This window comes from Heptranchias perlo, chromosome 13 (genome assembly GCF_035084215.1).
Source record: "Heptranchias perlo isolate sHepPer1 chromosome 13, sHepPer1.hap1, whole genome shotgun sequence".
NCBI classification, from domain to species: Eukaryota; Metazoa; Chordata; class Chondrichthyes; order Hexanchiformes; family Hexanchidae; genus Heptranchias; species Heptranchias perlo.
This window is the reverse complement of record NC_090337.1, coordinates 71,115,641-71,140,965: the sequence shown is the minus strand read 5'-3', so window position 1 is coordinate 71,140,965 and position 25,325 is coordinate 71,115,641. Positions and strand designations below refer to the sequence as shown.

The 25,325-nt window shown below is 43.8% G+C and overlaps 1 protein-coding gene across 3 annotated transcripts in view; it reads left to right on the top strand.

The window, feature by feature from the left end:
- The window catches only part of cep63 (centrosomal protein 63), an 89,144-nt gene that overhangs the window by 37,828 nt on the left and 25,991 nt on the right, over positions 1–25,325 (top strand). For 2 of the 3 annotated variants that reach the window (XM_067995685.1, XM_067995683.1), the window contains 5 exons: positions 1,957–2,102; positions 11,764–11,907; positions 18,018–18,132; positions 19,531–19,728; positions 24,381–24,452. In XM_067995685.1, coding sequence (XP_067851786.1) covers positions 1,957–2,102; positions 11,764–11,907; positions 18,018–18,132; positions 19,531–19,728; positions 24,381–24,452 — 675 coding nt within the window. The remainder of the gene's footprint in view (positions 1–1,956; positions 2,103–11,763; positions 11,908–18,017; positions 18,133–19,530; positions 19,729–24,380; positions 24,453–25,325) is intronic. The other variant, XM_067995684.1, reaches the window with a different exon arrangement.

Sequence of the window (25,325 nt, the reverse complement as noted above, 5' to 3'; positions counted from 1 at the left end):
TTATATATTAAAAAAAACTGTTCTTTGCGGTTTAGCTTCAGGAATCTTATTGTGGTAAGGTGTCAGCTGTGGCTCAGTTGGTAGCACTGTCGCCTCTGTGTTCAAGTCCTGCTCCAGAAACTTGAGCACATAATCCAGGCTGACACTCCACTTCACTGGAATGCTGCATTGTCAGAGGTGCCTTTTCGAAAAAGACATTAAACCAAGGTGGACTTAAAAGTTCCCATGGCACTATTTTAAAGAAGAGAAGATAGTTCTCTCTGTATCCTGTCCAGTATTTATCTCTCAACCAACACCACTAAAACAGATTATCTGGTTATTATCACATTGCTGTTTGTGAGACCTTACTGTGTTCAAATTGGCTGCCACATTTCCTACATTACACCAGTGACTACACTTCAAAAAGTACTTCAATGGCTGTGAAGCACTTTGAGACGTCCTGAAGTCATGAAAGGTGCGATATAAATGCAAGTCCTTCTAAGCAGCCAGTTTCAAGCCCAGCCCCTGACTTTAAGAATCTGCTAACGTACCAAGTTCAGCTACAGTTTAAAAGAATCACATTTCAAACATTTTGTGAATATGCTTGTTTCAAGATTGTAACGTCATGTTTTCCTTGTTTCATCAAAATGTCTATCTGTAATTCTTGATCGGCCGGTCTCTGATACAGTGACATTTAGTTGTAGCGAACAAGGCTGTGATATAAAAGGCTTCTGCAGTATTAATATAGCTTTTCTCCCTTTTATATTACGGACTTTGTGCCATGTCCTACAGTATGGTTTAAGTCTGACTCATTTTCTGTCAGAGCAGCTTTTATTACAGTATCTAAAACCTTCAGAGCAAGATTATTAATGATCCAAGAATTATTTTTTTCCAATTCTGTGGCCATGTAGGTTGGTGGGGTGTATGGTTTCAATATCCTGTTAGAGCATTCAGCTGAAATTTCATATTATTACAGACTATTTTTCTTTTCTAGTTTTCTTTCTTTTTCTTCCTTTTCCTTTCTGGTTTTCTCCTTTCTCCTCCTGACAAGATTCTGACTCAAAAAGCTGCGGATGCTGGGGGTCAATTGAAAATTTCAAAACTGAGATTGATAGATTTTCGTTAGATAAGGGTATTAAAGGTTACGGATCCAAGGCAGGTAAATGGAGGTGAGGTACAGATCAGCCATGATCCAATTGAATGGCAAGATCAGGCTCAAGGGGCTAAATGGCCTGCTCCTGTTCCTATGACTCGTGCTGAAGTATAGTACGGGTGCCAACAGCTTCCGATCCCTCACCAACTGGCCATTTTTATCTCACCTGTCAAGTTTCTCCAGTGAGTGTCGGCAGTTTATTCAGCTGTAGGGGGATAGGAACGCTGTAACCAAGGCCATTCCTGTCCCCATGCAAGCACTTTCCAGCAGCAGGGCCTGGAGATTTTATACCCAAAGGGCACAGATTTGTAAAGTAAGTTACCAGAAAAGGCCATTGAAGTCGGCAATCAAATGGCTTTGAGAAGTAAATTGGTCTTCTTTCTGTAGAGCGAGGGATCCAAAGGTATGGTGAGAAAGCAAAAAAAGACCGGTATTTTGGACTTGATGGCCTTTTCCTGCTCCATGTTACTGCACCTTATTCACAAATGCATAAAAAATTTGATGGGGTTTGAAAAGCCTGCTGTTTTGGGTGCGGTTCCCAGTACAGAAAGTGGTTTTGTTTCCCTTGGTGAAAGTATTGCAGTTTTTGTTATTTAATGCTTTTAATGGTAGAATTAAGAGATGTTACTGCTTTAAATTGGCACGACCAATTCATATGCTTTAATCTGGAAAATCAGTGGCATTATAAGTGCGAAATCCTGCTCTTGTGCAATATTTCTGGCTTTTCATTTCATTTTTACTGCAAGACCTTTAAATTCTTGATTAACTTGATAAAGAGTTCAGTTTATGATTTAGTTAGATTTTGCAATTTCTTTGCTTACTAGGCATCAATGCAGGAAAATGAGGAACTGAACAGTAAGCTCCATTCACAAGAGGTCCTCATTCAGAGTAAAGATCTTCAACAGAAGCAATTGTGCAAGGAGTTGGCCAGGTGTAATGAATTACTGCAGGCCAGGGAGAAAACTGCCAGGTAACCAGCTGTTGTAAGGGTGACACTGACTTTTACCCCTGGCAGTGTGATATTACTAACATACGAACAATGATGGACAGGAAAAGACCTACTGGTCCGTCCAGCCTGTCCCATATAATTGCGATGCCTTGTCCATCACAATATATTCATTCCCCACCCCACCTGGAAGCCAAGTAATCTTCTGGGAGAGGTGTAAAACCAGTTAAATACCCAGACCAATTAAGGAACAAAACATCTGGGAAACTCCTCTCCAACCCCCCCAGGCAATATAAACCAGTCCAGGAGATCACTCTGCCCCTGATAATTCTATGCATTACCTACCTCTTGTACGAGGTGATCTTCGCCCCAGCCAGGAACAGGTCCAGCTCTTGCTTGCAGGAATTCAGTGAGTCGGAGTCCACCGCACGAGCCGGCAGCCTGTTCCAGCTGTTTGCTATTCTCTGGGAAAAGAACCACCTCCTGACATCTAACCTAGATCTGCCTTTACATAACTTGAGATTTGTGACCCCTGGTCCTCCCTAACCTATTTAGTTGAGACAAATTGTCTACACAAATACAATCTATTCCCTTCATTTTATAAACCTCGATCAAATCACCCCTAAGTCTACACTTCTCTAAAGTGTGGAGTTCCAGCTCTTTGAACCTATCTTGGTAACTAAGATGCTTTAAACAGGGATTTAATCTAGTGACCCTCCTTTGCACCCTATCCAAAGCCTCAATATCACCCAACATGTGAGGAGACTAAAACTGGACACAGTATTCTAACTGAGGCCTGTCTAAGGTCTTGTACAATGACAAAATAGTAGACTTTGTTTTATAGTGGATTGTCCTGTAAATACACCCTAGCACCCGACTCGCTCTCGGTATTGCTTCCCGGCATTGGTCGTGAGCCTTTAGAGATCTATGCACTAGAATGCCCAGATCTTTTTGGAGAGTTTTTTTCCTGCCCCATCTCTCTGAAGGCATCATTTGCTGCTGGGTTATGGTATCAAGTTGGACCTTCTGGTCTGTAGAGCTCTGCTAACGCACTGCCTTACCCAATCACATCAAGAGGGCATCAACTGAATACTTAAGCTTGTAGAGGTTGACTGAAGGTTTGGTTTCAATGGGAGGGAACCATAGGTACTGCAATATCGAATGCATCTAAGGAAATGGGCATGTTTTTATGGAATATATGCTGGGCATTGATGCAAATGGCAGCACTTACAGTATAATACTTTTTGGTCACTACAACAGTGGGAAATCATCCCTTGATCTTTCTGGAGCCTTTAATGTGGTTGACCACTATTCCCCCTCCATAGCCACTCCTGCTCTCTCAAAGACACATATCTTATGTCTTTGTGTCTATGAAACTTTACTTCCTGTTGTCACAGTTTTTGTTGCACATTTGTCAACTTTTTCCATTTCAAATTCATATGTCCTCATTTATAATGGAAACTGCATATGTAAACTAGTCACACTGTAATTACACCCTCCCACCAGTGGGTTGCAGTGTAGTGCCTCAGTTTTGAACTTCCCAACTCCTGCAGAGAAATTCTTAATGCTCCACCAACTCTACTTCCCAAATTGCCGTAAGTTTTATAAAATAAAAATTAGAGAATTTGTGATTTTAAAATGATAACTGAATATGTATATAGTTTATATTACATGTCTATCTGCATATCTTATTAAAAATCTCATGCCTGCACACTCTGGTCCAGTTGACCCCCACTTCACCAGAAGGCTGCGCTTGGTCCTTACTCCCTGTGTGCCATACTAAGGGAATGTTTAATATATCTTTAAAATCTCTTCTTCCCTTTTTCCTTGATCACTCTCATAATATGAATTGCATTGTAACTGATCAGACTAACCCAGTATTTCTTGGGGAAACCAAAACAGTCACAGTAATAAGCTCCAGTTATTAGCCTATTACTATTAGCTATTACCAATTGCCACCCGTGGCTCAGTGGTAGTCCTCTCGTCTCTGATTCGGAAGGTCGTGGGTTCAAGACCCACTCCAAAGACTTGAGCTCAAAATCTAGGCTGACACTCCCAGTACAGTACTGAGGCAGTGCTGCACTGTTGGAGAGGCCATCTTTCGGATGAGACCTTAAACCAAGGCACTGTCTACCCTGTCAGATGCATGTAAAAGATCCCACGGCACTATTTCGAAGGCAAGCAGGGGAATTCTCCCAGGTGTCCGGGCCAATATTTATCCCTCAACCAACATCACTAAAACAGATTTTCTGGTCATTATCATATTGCTGTTTGTGGGACCTTACTGTGTTGCCATGTTTCCTACATTACAACAGTCACTACACTTCAAAATTGAACTACATTATAACAGTCACCATACTTGGCTGTAAAGCGCTTTGGTACATCCTGAGGTCATGAAAGGCACTATATAAATGCAAGTCTTTTTTTCTTCTTTTTCTTTCTTAAGTGCAATTTAAACCACTTAAGTGACCTAAAGATACGCATCCCACCCATGGATTGGAGCACACATTGCATGTTGAGTACCTTTTGCGAATCAGATTTAGCACCAACTGTTTTAATGCCATATTTTCAAGCTCACTGCCAGGATTTTAAGCTCACAGTCTAGGCTGCCACTACAATGCAGCGTGAAGAAGGAATGCTGCGTTGTCAGTGGTACCGTCCTTTGGATGAGCTACTAAACCAAGATCCGATGGCACTATTTGAAGAAAAGTGGGGTGTTTTTCTGGTGCTTGACCAACATTGTTTCCTCAACTAGCGCCACCAAAATAACGTTAATTGGCCATTCACCTCATTGCCATTTAAGATCTTGTGTGTAACATGGCTGCTGTGTTCACTGGGCTCTAAAGGTGTTCATTGTTGAAGCACTTTGAGGGATTTTTGTGTTACCTGATGAGGCTTTATATAAATGCAAGTTTTTTTCCCCCTATTTGTTCAGTATTTGTAGGATTTTCAAAACTTTATATGGAAATACCTTCCTTGACCAGTTGGTTGTGCAAGAGTCTGTGATGATCATTGTGTCACCCAGGCACACTCAAAAACACTTCATTGTGAAGATTGCACTATTGAAAATGTTAACTTTTTTAAGAATAACAGTGACATCAATTGCAAACCTATTGAAAAAAAGTAATTGAGCTGGGAGTTCTAGCACAATGAAATAAGAACATAACATAAGAAATAGTGTGTAGAATAAAGTTACATATTTTTCACAAAAATGGTGACTCACTGTAAATAGGTGAGATTTGACAAGCCTGTTCAATGTGCCTTTGTCTTCCTTAAATACTGTACCCAGGCAAAGAAGGATGATGATGTGAGTTGCATAAAATATAGCTTAAATTACTAATGGTGCTTTGTATCAGTCGAATCAGAAAGTTGTGGGTTGAAGTCCCACTCCAGGACTGAATGCATTATCTAGGTTGACATTTCATAATACATGAAGAGTGCTGCATTGGGTATTAAAAGAAATCAGGCAAAATTGCAGGTGCATTAGTCACAATTTTCCAACGCACTCTAGATTCAGGAATTGTGCCTATTGATTGGAAAATTGCAAATGTTACTCCATTATTGAGGAAGGGAGAAACCAGGTAACTGTAGACCTGTCAGTATTAACATCAGTTGTGGAGAAGTTACTAGAATCTGTCATCAGCGATAGTGACTCAGCACTTGGGCAAGTAAAAGCTGATCAGAGAGAGTCAGCATGGATTTGTAAAAGGTAGGTCATGTCTGACTAATCTACTTCAATTTTTTGAGGTGGTCACTGGCATGGTGGATAGGGGAGTGTCTGTGGGTGTTGTCTATGAACTTCCAGAAAGAAATTGATAAGGTTCCACACAATAGATTATCATAAAAAATGAAAGTGCACTGAATTGGATGTAAGCTTGTGATGTGGGTTGATAATTGGTTGGGAGGTAGGAGACACAAAGTAGGGATAAAGGGAATGTATTCTGATTGGCAAGATATGACAAGTGGTGTTCCCCAGGGGTCACTGAGGTCTCGGCGTTTCACTATTCATGGCTTGGATGAAGGAATAGAGAGTTGTATATCCAAGTTTTCAGATGACACTAAGTTAGGAAACATAAAATGGCACAGATCCTGGCGAATGGGAAAGATACAAGGATCAACAAAGGGTCACAAAACAGATAATAAGAGCTACAAAAAGAGAGTATGAAAAGAAACTCGCAAGGGATATCAAAACCAATATGAAGAACTTTTATAGTTATATTAGGAAAAAGAGAGTGGTCAGGAGCAGTGTTGGCCCCTTAAAAACTGAAAGTGGGGATATTGTCATTGACAATGGGGAAATGGCGGACATGTTGAACAATTACTTTGCGTCAGTATTTACGGTCGATAAAGAGGATAGCATGCCGGAAATCCCAAGAAAACTTATATTGAATCGGGGACAGGGACTCGATAAAATTAACATAAGTAAAGCAACAGTAATGAAGAAAATAATAGCACTAAAGAGTGACAAATCCCCAGGACCAGATGGTTTCCATCCCAGGGTTTTAAAGGAAGTAGGTGAGCACATTGCGGATGCCCTAACTATAATCTTTCAAAGTTCTCTAGATTCAGGAACTGTCCCTCTAGATTGGAAAATTGCACATGTCACTCCGCTTTTTAAGAAAGGAGAGAGAGGGAAACCAAGGAATTATAGACCAGTTAGCCTAACATCTGTTCTGGGGAAAATGCTGGAGTCTACAATTAAGGATAGGGTGACTGAACACCTGGAGAATTTTCAGTTAATAAGAGAGAGCCAGCATGGATTTGTGAAAGGTAGGCCTGACAAACCTGATTGAATTTTTTGAAGAGGTGACTAAAGTAGTGGATAGGGGAATGTCAATGGATATTATTTATATGGACTTCCAGAAGGCATTTGATAAGGTCCCACATAAGAGACTGTTAGCTAAGTTAGAAGCCCATGGAATCGAGGGAAAAGTACGGACTTGGTTAGGAAGTTGGCTGAGTGAAAGGCGACAGAGAGTAGGGATAATGGGTAGGTACTCACATTGGCAGGATGTGACTAGTGGAGTCCCGCAGGGATCTGTCTTGGGGCCTCAATTATTTACAATATTTATTAACGACTTAGATGAAGGCATAGAAAGTCTCATATCTAAGTTTGCCGATGACAAAGATTGGTGGCATTGTAAGCAGTGTAGATGAAAACATAAAATTACAAAGCGATATTGATAGATTAGGTGAATGGGCAAAACTGGCAAATGGAATTCAATGTCGACAAATGTGAGGTCATCCACTTTGAATCAAAAAAGGATAGAACAGGGTACTTTCTAAATGGTAAAAAGTTAAAAACAGTGGATATCCAAAGGGACTTAGGGGTTCAGGTACATAGATCATTGAAGTGTCATGAACAGGTGCAGAAAATAATCAAGAAGGCAAATGGAATGCTGGCCTTTATATCTAGAGGACTGGAGTACAAGGGGGCAGAAGTTATGCTGCAGCTATACAAAACCCTGGTTAGACCGCACCTGGAGTACTGTGAGCAGTTCTGGGCACCGCACCTTCGGAAGGACATATTGGCCTTGGAGGGAGTGCAGCGTAGGTTTACTAGAATGATACCCGGACTTCAAGGGTTAAGTTACGAGGAGAGATTACACAAATTGGGGTTGTATTCTATGGAGTTTCGAAGGTTAAGGGGTGATCTGATCGAAGTTTATAAGATATTAAGGGGAACGGATAGGGTGGATAGAGAGAAACTATTTCCGCTGGTTGGGGATTTTAGGAGTAGGGGGCACAGTCTAAAAATTAGAGCCAGACCTTTCAGGAGCGAGATTAGAAAACATTTCTACACACAAAGGGTTGTAGAAGTTTGGAACTCTCTTCCACAAATGGCAATTGATACTAGCTCAATTGCTAAATTTAAATCTGAGATAGATAGCTTTTTTGGCAACCAAAGATTAAGGGATATGGGCCAAAGGCAGTTATATGGAGTTAGCTCACAGATCAGCCATGATCTTATCAAATGGCGGAGCAGGCACGAGGGGCTGAATGGCCTACTCCTGTTCCTATGTTCCTATATTAAGTTGTGTAGATGGGAGCAAGTTTGAGAGGAGATTTGATAGAGGTATTCAAAATCATGAAGGGTCTAGACAGAGTAGATAGAGAGAAACTGTTCCAGAGGACATAGATTTAAGGTGATTGGCAAAAGAACCAAATGTGATATGAGGAAAAACTTTTTTACACAGTGAGTGGTTGGGATCTGGAATGCACTGCCTTGAGGGGGTGGTGGAGGCAGATTCAATCATGGCTTTCAAAAGGGAAATGGATAAGTACTTGAAGGGAAACATTTCCAGGGAAAGAGCAGGGGAGTGGGACTGGCTGGATTGCTTTTGCTGAGAGCCTGCATGGGCTCGACTGGCCGCCTTCCGTGCTGTAACCATTCTATGATTCTAAGCAGTTGCAAAGGGACAGACTAAGCCAATGGGAAAAACTGTCAGATAGAGTACAATGTAGAGAAGTGAGAGGACATCTACTTTGGATCCAACAAAGACAAATTGGAATATTTTCTTAATGGGAAGAAACTAGGAACTGGAGGAACAAAGGGGTTTTGGTGTCCAGGTGCACACATCACTATAAGCTAGTGCACAGGTACAAAAACCAATCAAAAAGACCAGTGGAATGTTGACATTTATCTCAAGGGGATTGGAATACAAAAGTGAAGAAGTGATGCTTCAGTCTGTGCTGGCTCTTTGAAAGAGCTCGCCAATTAGTCCCACTCTCCTGCTCTTTCCCCATAGCCCTACAAATTTTTCTTCAAGTATTTATCCAATTCCCTTTTGAAAGTTATTATTGAACCTGCTACCACCACCCGTTCAGGCACTGTGTTCTCGATCATAACAACTCGCTGCATAAAATTTTTTTAACAGTTACTTTAAATCTGTGCTCTCTGGTTACCAACCCTTCTGCCACTGGAAATAGCCTTGGTCAGAACCCATCTGGAGTACTGTGTTCAGTTTTGGGCACTGCACCTTAGAAAAGATATATTGGCTTTAGAAGGGGTACAGTGCAGATTCACCAGAATGATGCAAGGGCTTAACTGGTTAAATTATGAGGATAGATTGCATAAACTTGGCTCTTAATCCCTTAAGGGGTGATCTAATCAAGGTCTTTAAAATGGTAGAGACTTGATGGAGAAACTATTCATTCTGGTGGGGGAATTCAGAACAAGGAGACATAATAAAATTATGATGTGGAGATGCCGGTGATGGACTGGGGTTGACAAATGTAAACAATCTTACAACACCAAGTTATAGTCCAACAATTTTATTTGAAAATCACAAGCTTTCAGAGGCTTCCTCCTTCGTCAGGTGAATGTCAGGAAATCCTTGAACCTTTCGCATTTATATTCAGAGAACAATACCTGGTGATTACAGATAATCATTCCAACTGCCCGTTGTCAAGGCAATCAAAGTGTTCAGACAGAGAGGTGTTACCTACAGGACCACCGAATATACAAACGGCCAGAACACAAAACCGAGAGAGAGAGGGAGAAACATCTGAAAGGAAGAGAAAGACTGAAAATGACCCGTTGAATTAAAAACAGATAACTTTTATTCGCTGGTGGGGTTACGTGTAGCGCGACATGAACCCAAGATCCCGGTTGAGACCGTCCTCATGGGTGCGGAACTTGGCTATCAATTTCTGCTCGATGATTTTGCATTGTCGTGTGTCTCGAAGGCCGCCTTGGAATACGCTTACCCGAAGATCGGTGGCTGAATGTCCTTGACTGCTGAAGTGTTCCCCGACTGGGAGGGAACCCTCCTGTCTGGCAATTGTTGCGCGGTGTCCGTTCATCCGTTGTCGCAGTGTCTGCATGGTCTCGCCAATGTACCATGCTCCGGGGCATCCTTTCCTGCAACGTATGAGGTAGACAACGGACACCGCGCAACAATCGCCAGACAGGAGGGTTCCCTCCCAGTCGGGGAACACTTCAGCAGTCAAGGACATTCAACCACCGATCTTCGGGTAAGCATACTCCAAGGCGGCCTTCGAGACACACGACAACGCAAAATCGTCGAGCAGAAATTGATAGCCAAGTTCCGCACCCATGAGGACGGCCTCAACCGGGATCTTGGGTTCATGTCGCGCTACACGTAACCCCACCAGCGAATAAAAGTTATCTGTTTTTAATTCAACGGGTCATTTTCAGTCTTTCTCTTCCTTTCAGATGTTTCTCCCTCTCTGTTTTGTGTTCTGGCCGTTTGTATATTCGGTGGTCCTGTAGGTAACACCTCTCTGTCTGAACACTTTGATTGCCTTGACAACGGGCAGTTGGAAAGATTATCTGTAATCACCGGGTATTGTTCTCTGAATATAAATGCGAAAGGTTCAAGGATTTTTCCTGACATTCACCTGACGAAGGAGGAAGCCTCCGAAAGCTTGTGATTTTCAAATAAAATTGTTGGACTATAACTTGGTGTTGTAAGATTGTTTACATAATAAAATTAGACCTAGGCCAGTTAGGATTAAAAGCATTTTTTCACCCCAAGGGGTAGTGGAAGTCTAGAACACACTCTTGCCAAAAGGCTGGAGGTCAGTTGTAATTTTCAAGACTGAGATGGATAGATTTTCGGTGGGTAAGGGTATCGAGGGATATGGAGAAAAGGTGGGTAAGTGGAGGTGAGGTACACTTACTGAATGGTGGAACAGGCTCGATTGGCTGGATGGCCTCCTATTCCTACATTAGAGGTGTCACAGTTCAGATCAGACGTTAAACTGAGGGCCACGCCTGCTGCTTCAGGTAAAGGTTTGTGATCCCATGGCACTATTTAAAGAATAGGTTCTTCTGGTATCGTGGCCAACATTTATCCCTCAACCAACGATACCAAAACAGATTAACTGGTCATTCATCTCTTTGCTGCTTGCAGGATCTCGCTGTGTGGCTTTTTTTTTTGGACTGCATTTCATTGTAATATATTTGGTACATTGCATCCCGTTTCTGCAACAGCATATGAAACATGAGTGAACTCTAATTATTTAACATTTCCCATAACCTCGTAATCAGAAACCATAGAATTCACATACCCTCTTTTTTCTGAAATATGTTTCCCATATCTGAAGGACAGACAGCATTATAAAGGGATCCTATTGTATGGCGGTGTGTTTTAGTCTAACCAAATTTGGTATCAGAATTTAAAATTAAGGAAGTCAGTCCAAAAAAAATCTGTACATGCGGAAGGGAAGTAGGTGTTTATAGAAATGGCACAAAGCAGACAAGAAAGGGTGAAAGCATTAGCTCAAAGACTGAGTCTGTTCATATGGTAAAGTATATATGTAACAGGCTAGATGCTGAAAGGTTCAAGTGTGTTTGTGCTCTCAATTCCAGTTGATTTTGGCAGCTGAGCTGCTTCAGTCTCAAATGTATTGCACTGAACAAGTTTTATAACCGAAATGGTAGGATGAATGTAGAAATTATAAGATGTTCATTTCGGTATTATAGATTTTGAACAAACGTTTCAATGAGACTTTTTTTTATCAATCTTGTTCTGCTCCCTCCCTCCCTCACACAATGCACCATTTACCAGCTGAAAGTGGGGTTATTACAAATTGAAATAAACATAGCAGTAAGTCAGATATTTGTTCAATGTACTTGTTGAATAAGTGCATTGAGTACTTTTCTGAACAGACCCCTTTTAAAAGAAAAGCAATTCTTTTCTACTCTGAATTTCTGCAGATCATTAGAAGAAAGCCTGCTGAAGGAGCAGTGTAGTGATGTTTCCCACAGCCGGTCTGAGCTCCAGCGGGCACATGCGCAACTCCAAACAAGCCTGCAGAGTGAAGAGCATCTCAAGGAAGAAGTGATACACCTTCAGTACAGGTAAGTACCAAGGGATTTGTAAAACGAATCATGGTGTTAACACTCAGTTAACAGAGCTGAAACCTTGCTGTTTTTGTTTTTTGCTACAGTATATATTATTGCTGCAGTTAAGGTATTTTCAGCATGTGCAGTATCATAGAATCATACAGCACAGAAGGAGGCCATTTGGCCCATCGTGCCTATACTAGGTCTTTGAAAGAGCTATCCAATTAGTTCCACTACCCCACTCTTTCACCATAGCCATACAAATTTCTCCTTTTCAAGTATATTGTGCTTTGATATTCAGTTCTTTGAAGGGAGCACTGTACCATTTACAGGGTTGTATGTGCATGAAACGGATACTTTATGCTTGATATGGTGGGCTGGAGGAAGCGAGGGGCACGGCTAGCGTGATTGAGAGTGAATGAGGAATTAAAGTCCTTACTTTGATTAACGCATTAACATTTACATATGGAAGGACAGTGGAAGCTCCATTATCTCAGAATTTTCACAGGGCAAAGCCTTGCATAAGAGTCACATCTTAGTCAATAGTTAGTGTGGGCAATGGAAATGTCCAGCTGGTGTAGTAGGGATGCTGTCCTGAGATTGGGGCAGAGTAGAGGGACCTTTACTCTGTATCTAACCTATATTATACATGACCTTTAGTTCTACCTCTCTTTTCAACCCCTCTAAAGAAAGAAAGACTTGCACTTCTATAGCGCCTTTCATGACCTCAGTCCCAAAGCGTTTTACAGCCAATGAAGTATTTCTGAAGTGTAGACATTGTTGTAATGTAGGAAACGTGGCAGTCAATTTGTGCACAGCAAGATCCCACAAACAACAATGTGATAATGACCAGATAATCTGTATTAGTGATGCTGGTTGATGGATAAATATTGGCCAGGACACCGGGGAGAACTCGCCTGCTCTTCTTTGAAATAGTGCCATGGGATTCTTTTCGTCCACCTGAGAAGGAACATAGGAATAGGAGTAGGCCATTTAGCCCCTCGAGCCTGTTCCGCCAGTCAGTGAGATCATGACTGATCTGTGACCTAACTCCATATACCCACGTTAGCCCCATATCCTTTAATACCTTTGGCTAACAAAAATCTATTAATCTCAGATTTAAAATTAACAATTGAGCTAGCACCAACTGACGTATGCAGAAGAGAGTTCCAAACTTCTACCACCCTTTGCGTGTAGAAATGTTTCCTAACTTCACTCCTGAAAGTCCTGGCTCTAATTTTTAGGCTGTGTCCCCTAGTCCTAGACTCCCCAACCAGCGGAAATAGTTGGTTGGGCCAGATGGGGCCTCAGTTTAACGCCTCATCCGAAAGCCTCATTCCCCTTCTCTTCCCATCACCTGGCCATGCTACCTTTCATTTCTCCCCTCTCAGGAACTATGCACACCCCCCCCATCCCAATCCCAACCCCAACCCCAACCCATCACTACTCCTCTACTATTGTACTCTCCTGTTACCATTCCAGCCTTGAATCCCTCTTGAACAAAGTCACGTCTACCTTTGGTGCCTCTCATGACATTCTCCGACAAGCCCGTAGTGGGCTTCGTCCTTACAAGCAGCAGCGCCAACTTCCCCATCCTCCTTTCTCTCCAGCCTTCTACCCAGCCCGCCCGCTGGTGGGTAACCTTACCAACTTCCTTCCTGTCCTGCTTATCCTACCTGTTACTGCCGCACAAACTCAGCCAGCAAATCAATCACCGTCCCTCTCCACATTTCCCTCCAGAATGTCTGCATGCTCTCGCCTAACACAATCTAATTGTGGATGATTATATTCACATCTTGGCTTTGACTGAAGCTATACTTTCCACCACCTGCCCCTCCCAAACTACTTCAGTGATTGTGTAGGACTTATCACCAAGTCACATATTGGCCTTTCCCCCTGCCCATCTGGCATTTTCTTTTCCTTCAAGTATCTCACCTTGCTACATTCCTCTTGCCCCTCCTCTAAAATCCTCATTGTCTACTGGTTCTCCAAGTGCTACCCCAAGTTTCTCCTGAGATATGCTGACTGACTCCTAAACTTAAGTGATTTCAGTCTCCACCTCAACTCCCCCTGCCAATTCTTCTCTGAATTCACTGTCTTTCCGTCCTCCCTAAACTTCTCCCTCCATATTAAACATTCCTTCTCAGTCACCTCCTAGATCTCACCATCTCCCAAGCACCGATCACTTCCGTGTATCCTCACCACCCACATTCCTTTACCCTACTTCAACCATGTTTCCTTCTGCATCCTTCCCTGGGGAGAAAACTCTTTCCCCCCTCTCTTCCCCCCTCCCCCCCCCCAGGCTTCTTACAGCCTCACAAACTCCCGACTGCCTAGCCTTTGGCCGTCCCTACCCAGCCTTGCTTATCTTGGAAACCCTTCAAAGCCATCCTTGGCTCCACCCTCTTCCTCATCTACATGTTGCCCCTTGATGACATCATCCATAGACATTGGGTCAGTTTCCACTGGCTTCTACCTCTCCATCACCTCACTTAACCCCTCCACTGCCTCTATGTTGTCAGACTGCTTCTTTGACATTGTCTTGTATGAGCCATAACTTCTTCCAGCTAAACATCCAGCGACGACGAAAGCCATTGTCTCCCAGCCAAGCCACTGGCTTCACCTACCCCCCCGCCCCTGACCATTGTCTCAGGTTGAACCAGATTGTTTGCGGTCTGATCATTTTATTCGACCCTGAGCTGAGCTCCCTACTCCATATCCGCCCCATCACAAAGACCGCTTACTTTCAACTCTGTATCATTGCCTGCCTCCACCACTTCCTCAGTCCATCTGCTGCTGAAAATTTCATCCGTGCCTTTTTCTTCCTCTAATTCTCTCCTGGCTGGTTGTCCATCCTCCACCCTCCGTAAACTTCAGCTTATCCAAAACTCTGCTGCCCGTTTCCTTTGTTGCAGCAAGTCCCGTTTGCCTATCACCCCTGTCCTTTATTTTTATTCATTCATGGGATGTGGGTGTCGCTGGCGATGCCGGCATTTATTGCCCATCCCTAATTGCCCTTGAGAAGGTGGTGGTGAGCCGCCTTCTTGAACCGCTGCAGTCCGTGTGGTGAAGGTTCTCCCACAGTGCTGTTAGGAAGGGAGTTCCAGGATTTTGACCCAGCGACGAAGAAGGAATGGCGATATATTTCCAAGTCGGGATGGTGTGTAACTTGGAGGGGAACGTGCAGGTGGTGGTGTTCCCATGTGCCTGCTGCTCTTGTCCTTCTAGGTGGTTGAGGTCGTGGGTTTGGGAGGTGCTGTTGAAGAAGCCTTGGCGAGTTGCTGCAGTGCATCCTGTGGATGGTACACACTGCAGCCACAGTGTGCCGGTGGTGGAGGGAGTGAATGTTTAGGGTGGTGGATGGGGTGCCAATCAAGCGGGCTGCTTTGTCCTGGATGGTGTCGAGCTTCTTGAGTGTTGTTGGAGCTGCACTCATCCAGGCAAGTGGAGAGTATTCCATCACACTCCTGACTTGTGCCTTGTAGATGGTGGAAAGGCTTTGGGGAGTCAGGAGGTGAGTCACTCGCCGCAGAATACCCAGCCTCTGACCTGCTCTTGTAGCCACAGTATTTATATGGCTGGTCCAGTTAAGTTTCTGGTCAATGGTGACCCCCAGGATGTTGATGGTGGGGGATTCGGCGATGGTAATGCCGTTGAATGTCAAGGGGAGGTGGTTAGACTCTCTCTTGTTGGAGGTGGTCATTGCCTGACACTTGTCTGACGCGAATGTTACTTGCCATTTATGAACCCAAGCCTGGATGTTGTCCAGGTTTTGCTGCATGCGGGCTCGGACTGCTTCATTATCTGAGGGGTTGCGAATGGAACTGAATACTGTGCAATTATCAAATTTGCTCCACAAATTTATAATTCTCATCCTCGCGTTTAAATCTCTCAACAGTTTGTCCCACTCTCTGCAACCGCCTCCAGTGCTCCCCCAGGCCCCCTTCTCTCCCCCCCCCCCCCCCCCAAAACTCTCCATTCCTTTGACTACGACCTCGTGAGCATCCCCCCTCCCTTTGTCCTGCCATTGGGGGCAGTCCCTTAAGCTGCCTAGGGCCCACTCTCTAGAATTCATTTTTCTAAACCCTCTGCCTACGCATCTCCCTTTCTTCCTTGAAGACCCTCCTTAAAACCCACTTCTTTGACCAAACCTTTGATAGCCCCCCCTCCTAATATCTCCTCCTTTGGTTCTGCGTCCATTTTTTCCTTACAGTAAAGCACCTTGGGATGTTTGTCTGCAGCAAGGTGCTTTATAAATACGAGGTGTTGGTGACGACCTGTGAGTTCTTGATGCTGGCAGTTTGTGCCTGAATTGGGATAGGGTTCTGCCCATCACCAACACCTGTAGCATTCAGGAACATAAAAGAAAAAACCCTTAAAAATAATTGCTGCTAAATAGGCTGGTTAATTTTGAGCTCTGTTTATTGTATCTTACATTAATACTCATATTTTGTCATAACCTTGGCGACCTATTTGACCCTGAGCTGAGCCTCCGACCCCATATTCTCCATCACCAAGACCGCCTACTTCCACCTCTGTAACATCGCCCGTCTCCACCCCTGCCTTAGCACATCTGCTGCTGAAATCCTCATCCATGACTTTGTTACCTCCAGACTCAACTATCCCATTGCTTTCCTGCCCGGCTTCCCACCTTGCACCCTCTGTAAACTTGAGCTTACCCAAAACTCTGCTGCCCATGTCCTAACACGCACCAAGTCCCGTTCACCCATCACCCCTGAGCTCGCTGATCTACATTGGCTCCCGGTCCAGCAATGCCTCGATTTTAAAATGTTTTCAAATCCCACCACAACCTCACCCCTCCCTATCTCTGTAACCTACAACCCTCTAAGACCCCCAATTCTGGTCTTTCTTCCGTCCCTGATTTCCTTCACCCCACCATTGACAGCCATGGCTTCAGTTGCGTAGGCCCTAAACTCTGGAATTCCCTCTCTAAACCTCTCCGCCTCTCTACCTTGCTCTCTTCCTTTACGACTCCCTTAAGCCCAATAAGATGTGCTTTTTAGCAAAAGCTTTTCCAAAAGGGGTTAGTTTCCCAAGCTAGCCCAATGCTGAGGTGTGGAATGTGATATGGGAAGTAATTTCTCACCAATCCCATTGTTCTGCTTGTTCAGCCTACTGTGGAATAAAGCAATTTATGACTCAAACCAGAGTTCGCCTCACCCAGCATTAACTCAGTTCACCTTCAGAGAGGTTGAAACAGAGCATGTGCGTGACAAACGGAAATTTGGTCCAGTTCAAAAGCATGTTTCATTGTTACACTCCCAGGTCAGCTACCGCACTGGTAAATGTAAGTTAGTCAACTTCTATAAGCAGCAGGTGACCAGACTGAACAAAAACAACAACAACTTGCATTTATATAGCACTTTTAATGTAGTAAAACATTCCAAGGCGCTTCACAGGAGCAATTTTCAAACAAAGTTTGACACTGAGCCACATAAGGAGATATTTAGATTCGAGGTTAGGATCAGACCAGCCATGATCTTATTGAATGGCGGAGCAGGCTCGAGGGGCCGATTGGCCTACTCCTCCTATTTCTTATGTTCTTATATTAGGACAGGTGGCCAAAAGCTTGGTCAAAGAGGTAGGTTTTAAGGAGTGTCTTAAGGGAGTAGAGGGTGGTGGAGAGGCAGAGAGGTTTAGGGAGGGAATTCCAGAGCTTAGGGCCTAGGCAGCTGAAGGCACGGCCGTCAATGGTGGGGTGAAGGAAATTGGGGATACACAAGAGGCCAAAATTGAAGGAGCGCAGAGATCTCGGAGGGCTGTGTGGCTAGAGCAGGTTACAGAGATAGGGAGGGGTGAGGCCATGGAGGGATTTGAACACAAGGGTGAGAATTTTAAAACTGGGGCGTTGCCAGACCTGAACCAATGTAGGTCAGCGAGCACAGAGGTGATGGGTGAACGGGAATTGGTGCAAGTTAGTGTACAGGCAGCAGAGTTTTGGATGAGCTCAACCTGAGCACAAATTGCGGCTTTCGGAATCTTTAGAATCTGGTGGTGGTTTGTCCGAATAAAATGCTGTCGCTTTAAAAGGAAAATTAGTTTGATTAATTTTCTCAATGCAGGTTGCTTCTCTAAACCCATTTTAAAAAAAACACTTCTATTAGTTTAGGATCATCGAATGATCGCTGTACTTTCCTGACTGAGGAAATTTTCAGAAAAGAGGAGCAGCTGAGACAGATTAAAGAGGAGCACAGTAAATGCAAAGCGGACGTTAAAAAGGTACTGAATGGACACCAGGCACTGCAGGGTCTTAATCCCTTCATCACTCTGTAAAATGCCTGATTTATTTAGTTGGTAAAAATAAATCTTTTGCCTTTGATTGCGCTGTTTAATTCCCTCATTTATATTTCTTACCTCCTCCAGCCAGCACTGCATAATCTGCTCCAAATGGCATTCCTCCTGTCCTTGCTGTCATTTCACAGTTGGGCCTCTCCTCAGCTCTCAGAACGCTTTGTTCCATTGATAATGTGCGCACTTTATTATGGTACTAGTTTGAAAATACTTAATGCAAGTCACATTACAATTTTGGAGTAGAATTGTTGGATAAGTGGTCTGAAAGGACAAGTGGTTTTGTATTGGCTTGAAATCCAAGTTCAAATGCCCCATCTCTTCTCTCTGATACCATACCCCCCGCCCCATTTTTATTTATTTTGCTGTTGAAGGCACTGATAGTTTTATGGCAAAGAGGATCGGACAGCTCTCTGGTCCCTTCCTGAATGATTCTGGGCATAGGATGTGACAAACTATTTTACTGTGGGGGAGTATTACAGTCTGTGCCTTCCAGCAGGAGTCAATGAAGTTGGATCAGAGGCAGTAATCCCGGCTGTTAAATCCACCCCCCCTCCCCCCGCTTTTTCTATCCACTCCAACTCTGGGCATTGAGGCTAATCCCACTGCCACCCCGGTGAGACCAGCTAACAGCATAGAGCAGAGATTGAATCTGGATTAGTTCCACACCACACCATTCTGCAACCAGAAGTGTGGGCAAGCAACTTACTCCCACATGACTGGCCTTAACATTCTTTAACCATCTCCTCACAGGTGCATGAGGTGGACTAGGGTTGACTTATTTTCTATATTTTCCTCTCCCCTGTGCTGGAAAACATCCAGCCTTCACCTGGTGTTGAACATACGTCCTGCCATTCTGACATCAGGAGCTTGTTATGTGAGGCATCACTGTTGGGGAATTGCATCTTTGCAGTACAGCTTATTGGTATGCTGGCAAAGTAGCGGCATTTTGTTTGAAGGTAGCATTGACAAGACATAAAGACGGAAGATACTCTACCTGAAACCTGATTTCTCGATTATGGTTTCATAGTTGAATTTTAGATGTCTGAATGGATTAGAAATGGGAAGTTCAGTGAATTCTATTAGTCACCACGCAGTCTTCAATGTGCACTGTGTAAAAGTGCTTAGTTTGTCATAAAATCTGTCATTTCATTGTTCCATTGTGAGTGGTTACATCCTTTTAACATAATGGAGGATAGTCACGTGGACTATATTGTGAGTCAGCTGGCAGAGTACCTACCTCCAGCACACCTGAAAGAGTTGTGGAAAGAGTTCCCTCTGTGAATGCTCTGAGTCTTCATTTAACGCAGTTTTTTAATTTTGTAACAGCTGAGAGACCAGTTGAATTGTGTCGAGCAGAAACGTCACGCTGAGTTGGAGGGAATGAAATTGGAGGTCTCGCAGTTGACCACAGAATTGCACCAGCGTGATATAACAATCGCAGCTATGAGCGCAACCACCTCCAACATGGAACGACAGCTTCGAAGTGAAATGGAGAAAACGGATAGGAAAGCAAAAGAAATTAAGGTATTTAAACTAACTTTATTCATTTGCTGCTTTGTCGCCATAGCACGGTACTTCATAAATTTTAAAATATAGTTCTGTTTATCAAAGTGAAGGATGTCAATGCTGGAAAGTCGAATTTGAGTGGGGAAGGGGGCCCTCCTCCAGCCCTACAACCCTCTGCGATCTCTGCGCTCCTCAAATTCTGGTCTCATCCGCTTTTCATCACTCCACTATTGATGGCTGTGCCTTCAGCTGCCTAGGCCCTAAGCTCTGGAATTTCCTCCCTAAACCTCTTCACCCCTCTCCTCCTTTAAGACGCTCTTTAAAAACTACCTTTTTAACCAAGCTTTTGGTCACCTGTCCTAATATCTCCTTATGTGGCTTGGTGTCAAATTTTGTTTGATAATCGTTCCTGTGAAGCGCCTTCGGATGTTTTACTATGTTAAAGGTGCTATATAAATGCAAGTTGTTGTTTGTTGTAAATATAATTATCCCAGGTCACGAGATCGTACAAACCTGCGATATCTTCGGACTAAAATTGTCAACCTCCTCTACGATTTTGGTCATGCTTTCATTGCATTCAGCTCTTTTCCTTCTCCATCTAGAAATATATAGATGGCCAGTCAGCAATTGAAAGAGAAAGATCATTTTTAAAAAAATGTTTTCATTCCTTTTTCCATCAAATTGGTCCCCTCCATCCTCTCCTCAAGGTATCAATTCCTGGCTGGGATGTCGTTCCCTGATCACCTCATCCAAACCGCCACTGGTCCTTTGTGAACTCAGGCGGTGAACGCCATCAGGCTATTTGACAAAGAAACATCAACAGGCATCGCTGGATAGAGATCATGGGCCTTGGCTGATTTATTTTTCCACCTTAACCCAGCACCGCTGAGGTCTATTACAGCATTCCTACTGCTGCCACAATGGAGATCAGCTTTCTCCACACAAACCAGGGATCAAATCCAAGACCTGTTTGCTATGTATGGTTCAGCTGTTGGCTCACTAACTCACTCAACCAGTTGAGCCCCGGAGCAATGTAGTTCGTCATTCGGGTAGGACCCTTCATCAGAATCGGTTCCACCTGAAGCGGTAAATCTGCCTGCCGCCTTCAAGCTTTTTTATTTGTTTGTGGGATGTGGGCGTCACTGGCAAGGCCAGCATTTATTGCCCATCCCTAATTGCCCTTGAGAAGGTGGTGGTGAGCCGCCTTCTTGAACCGCTGCAGTCCGTGTGGTGACGGTTCTCCCACAGTGCTGTTAGGAAGGGAGTTCCAGGATTTTGACCCAGCGACGATGAAGGAACGGCGATATATTTCCAAGTTGGGATGGTGTGAGACTTGGAGGGGAACGTGCAGATAGTGGTGTTCCCATGTGCCTGCTGCCCTTGTCCTTCTAGGTGGTAGAGATCGCAGGTTTGGAAGGTGCTATTGAAGAAGCCTTGGTGAGTTGCTGCAGTGCATCCTGTAGATGGTACACACTGCAGCCACAGTGCGCCGGTGGTGAAGGGAGTGAATGTTTAGGGTGGTGGATGGGGTGCCAATCAAGCGGGCTGCTTTGCCCTGGATGGTGTCGAGCTTCTTGAGTGTTGTTGGAGCTGCACTCATCCAGGCAAGTGGAGAGTATTCCATCACACTCCTGACTTGTGCCTTGTAGATGGTGGAAAGGCTCTGGGGAGTCAGGAGGTGAGTCACTCACCACAGAATACCCAGCCTCTGACCTGCTCTTGTAGCCACAGTATTTATATGGCTGGTCCAGTTAAGTTTCTGGTCAGTGGTGACCCCCAGGATGTTGATGGTGGGGGATTCGGCGATGGTAATGCCGTTGAATGTCAAGAGGAGGTGGTTAGACTCTCTCTTGTTGGAGGTTGTCATTGTCTGGCACTTGTCTGGCGCGAATGTTACGTGTCACTTATCAGCCTGAGCCTGGATGTTGTCCAGATCTTGCTGCATGCGGGCACGGACTGCTTCGTTATCTGAGGGGTTGCGAATGAAACTGAACACTGCACTCATCAGCGAACATCCCCATTTCTGACCTTATGATGGAGGGAAGGTCGTTGATGAAGCAGCAGAAGGTGGTTGGGCCTAGGACACTGCCCTGAGGAACTCCTGCAGCAGTGTCCTGGGGCTGAGATGATTGGCCTCCAACAACCCACGACCATCTTCCTTTGTGTTGGGTATGACTCCAGCCACTGGAGCTGCCTGACGTGCTAATTATTTCCAGCATTGTTTTTGTAAATTTTTATTTTATAGTGTGGGAGCAAATGGGCTACTCAATCTTGACCAGGATCGAGCATGTTGTAAACCAGGAAATGGGAGAGGAGATATTGCCTTCATAAAGAAAGGCACTATCTAACTGTCTATCTATTCATTCATTTTGAAAATATTTTCTTTGTGCCTTTTAGTCCTGTTGTGGAAGGCGGCCTCTACATTAGAGTAGTGCAATACATTCCAAGCAACAGTGTCAATCAGTCACCGTATTCAAATGTTCGCTGGTTGTCTGACTGGCCGCGCAAGTCCATATGCTACAACTAGAAACGGGTTAGTTCTTGTGTACCTTTCGGTAGGGGAGGGGAAAAGCATTACAGCCGCCCTGTCCAGGTGCACGTCTCCTAATGGAATGCAACTGGTGGCACCCACCAGATTTTACAGCCTTGTTCCTTTGCTGTTCCAGCTGAGTGAGATTGTGGCTACAAATGGGGGGAGGGCAGTTGGCAGGGAGCAATTTGGGGTAGGAAAAAAAAATCCAGACGATTATTATTTGAGAATTCCTTTGTGAAAGGTGGCACAGTACATTGGATCTCTGATGTGATGGGGTAAGTATTTGGAAACAGGATTCTGAAAGTCCCAAACTGAGGAGCCACGGGCAGTTTCTTGGAGGGAGAGAAACTATTGGAAGGAGCATCAGCTTGATGTTTCAAAACCTAGTAAGGGCAGGTTTCAGAATGGCTGCTGGCATGGAGGGAGGGACCAAGAATGTTTGAGAGAAATACCCTTTTAAAAAGAGTTTACCCTTTAAAAGCTTTGCAGATTGAGGATGATATGGGACTATTAGCAGAACCACTTTCCCTGCCTGTTAGTAATTTGCTGCTGCTATGATAAGTATACATACAATAATTTGCTTAATTAGTACATTTTGTTACTTAATATATAGCAGCGGTTGTTCAAAGCTTCACTCTAGACAGAAAGGAGATCCTTTATCCAAATATCATTAGCTTGATTCCCATTTAATAAAGGATCATTGCAATTGGCTGAAAGCTTACAAGGCACTGATTCAATCGAACAGTTCTGATGACATCATTAGCCGCAAGAGCTGAGCTTGTGTAATTCATGTATTTTAGCAGTGCCCTGAGATTGAATTATTGCTTTTAAGTCGCTGCCAGGCATTTACTCGCTCTAATGCACCCAGCGGTTTGAAATATAAAGGTTATTTTTTTCACCTTATTTTTCTGATTTCAGCAAGTATGGTGGAAGCAGAAAATGAGAAAAGTTACTGTCTATCACAACCTGTCACATCCCTAATCCACCTTACTGTGGATTACGGCAGTGTGATACCATCACAGCACAGAGTAAGTGGGGAAATAAATCTAGTGCTGCAGTTGCCAAGTCTGTGGCAGTGGAGACATTTTAGTTGGTTAGTTTAGGTATTCTGTTCGTTGGCAGTGTCGTTTCTAAGAGAGTGTTATTTAACATGGATGTTCGTAGCATGAGGGTGAGGGATAGCAGCTGTTGGTATTTTACATTCAACGTGTGCTGCTGTGCCCTTATATGGAATGATAGTTACACAGCTGTATAAAAAAATTGCTCATGACAGATGTTCCCTTTTTGAGTCGAACAATCTAGCCTGTCATACAGTATGCCACACACTGCGCATTATAGAGAAATATGCTACACACAGTGCCAGAATGTTTCCAGTTGTACTTCCTTTATTCCACTCTTTGAACCTTCTTTGCTGAAGGTGTTGTCTCTTTTACTGGCAATTGCTTCCATGGTATCCACAGCCCTCTCCCACTCAGCATGTGTGACCCTAGAAGATGAATGTCTGTGGGGTTTTTTGACCATGGGGTCATAACACCTGAATCCTGTCCTCACTCAATCTCCATTGGGCAGCAATCTGAAGTAGATACTTTGACGACACCTCCTTCTTCCCAGCCCAGGTCCTGAGACTTAAACACAACTCCTCAACTGATTTGGTGGAAAACGACTTAACTCGGTCTAGCAGGGATCGAGTCTAGTACCTTCCTGGTCCCTGTAGCTTAGTACTGCACCAGTTGGAAGCAAGGTATGGTAATTTATTTGAAAGGGCATTGGTAACTATCATATTTATACTACAAGCAAGCTATGCTAGTTAGTTTTTCTTTGAATATACTCTGTATATCATACATTTCCAAAGGGGCAGAGAGCTGCAGGAGTTGCCTGCCCAGTCCAGGTTTCATGGATTTAAATTTATTTGTAGCTTATGGAAAAATATATGTCCTTGTACTTCAAACTGACTACGTTTGGGTCATTTAACAGATCCTGCCTTCTGGTTTACTTTTAGGGATTTCCCTTAATGCAGTCACTTAAATATCGAAAGTGACACACACTGAATCATGAGTAACAGAAAACTGCAAAGATATTGCAAGCCTCAAAAGATAATTTCTGGATTTTAAAGCACATTTCTTTTCCTTTTTTCCAGGTTACCCAGATTCAGTTAGAAACCTTGAAATTGGAAAATCACCACTTAGCAGGAATGTTAAAAGTAGATGGGGTAAGGGCATGATCAGAATTTGTTTGGTGAGGCTTGGCTAAGTTTAAGATTCACTTTTCTTTCTTAAATTTGAAAGTCATTCTCGAGCACAATTGTTTGCTATAAGTTCAGTATGGGGCTGTTGGTTGAAAAGATGTGGGATTCTGCCGTTAATTCCAGTCAACAATAGCACAAAGGTTATGAGGGAAAACACAACTGCCAATTGGATCTTCTGACAGCCCAACTGAGGTCAAGGGCCCATTTTGTTCAAGACTGACTATGCAATCCCCACACCTATTGTTTTGTGATTAGCTCATTTGCCCAGTAACACATCACACCGACTGTGCAATTTATGGGTTCAAGTCCCACTCCAGAGACTTGAGCACAAAATCTAGGCTGACACTCCAGTGCGGTACTGAGGGAGTGCTGCACTGTCGGAGGTGTTGTCTTTCAGATGAGACATTAAACCGAGGCCCCGTCTACCCTCTCAGGTGGATGCAAAAGATCCCATGGCACTATTGGAAGCAAAGCAGGGGAGTTTTCACCGGTATCCTGGCCAATATTTATCCCTTAACCAACATCACTTTTTTAAAAAAAACAGATTATCTGGCCATTATCTCATTACTGTTTGTGGGACCTTGCTGTGTGCAAATTTGCTGCCGTGTTTCCTACATTACAACAGTAACTGTGCTCCAAAAGTACTTAATTGGCTGTAAAGTGCTTTGGGATGCCCTGAGGTTGTGAAAGGTGCTACATAAATGCAAGTGTTCTCTCTCTCTCTCTCTCTCGCTCTCTCGCTCTCTCTCTCTCTCACATTACACCAACTGTGCACTTCCTTACGGACTGGGGCTTCATCTTGTGCTATTCAACGGTCAGTAATAGAAAACTGCAAAG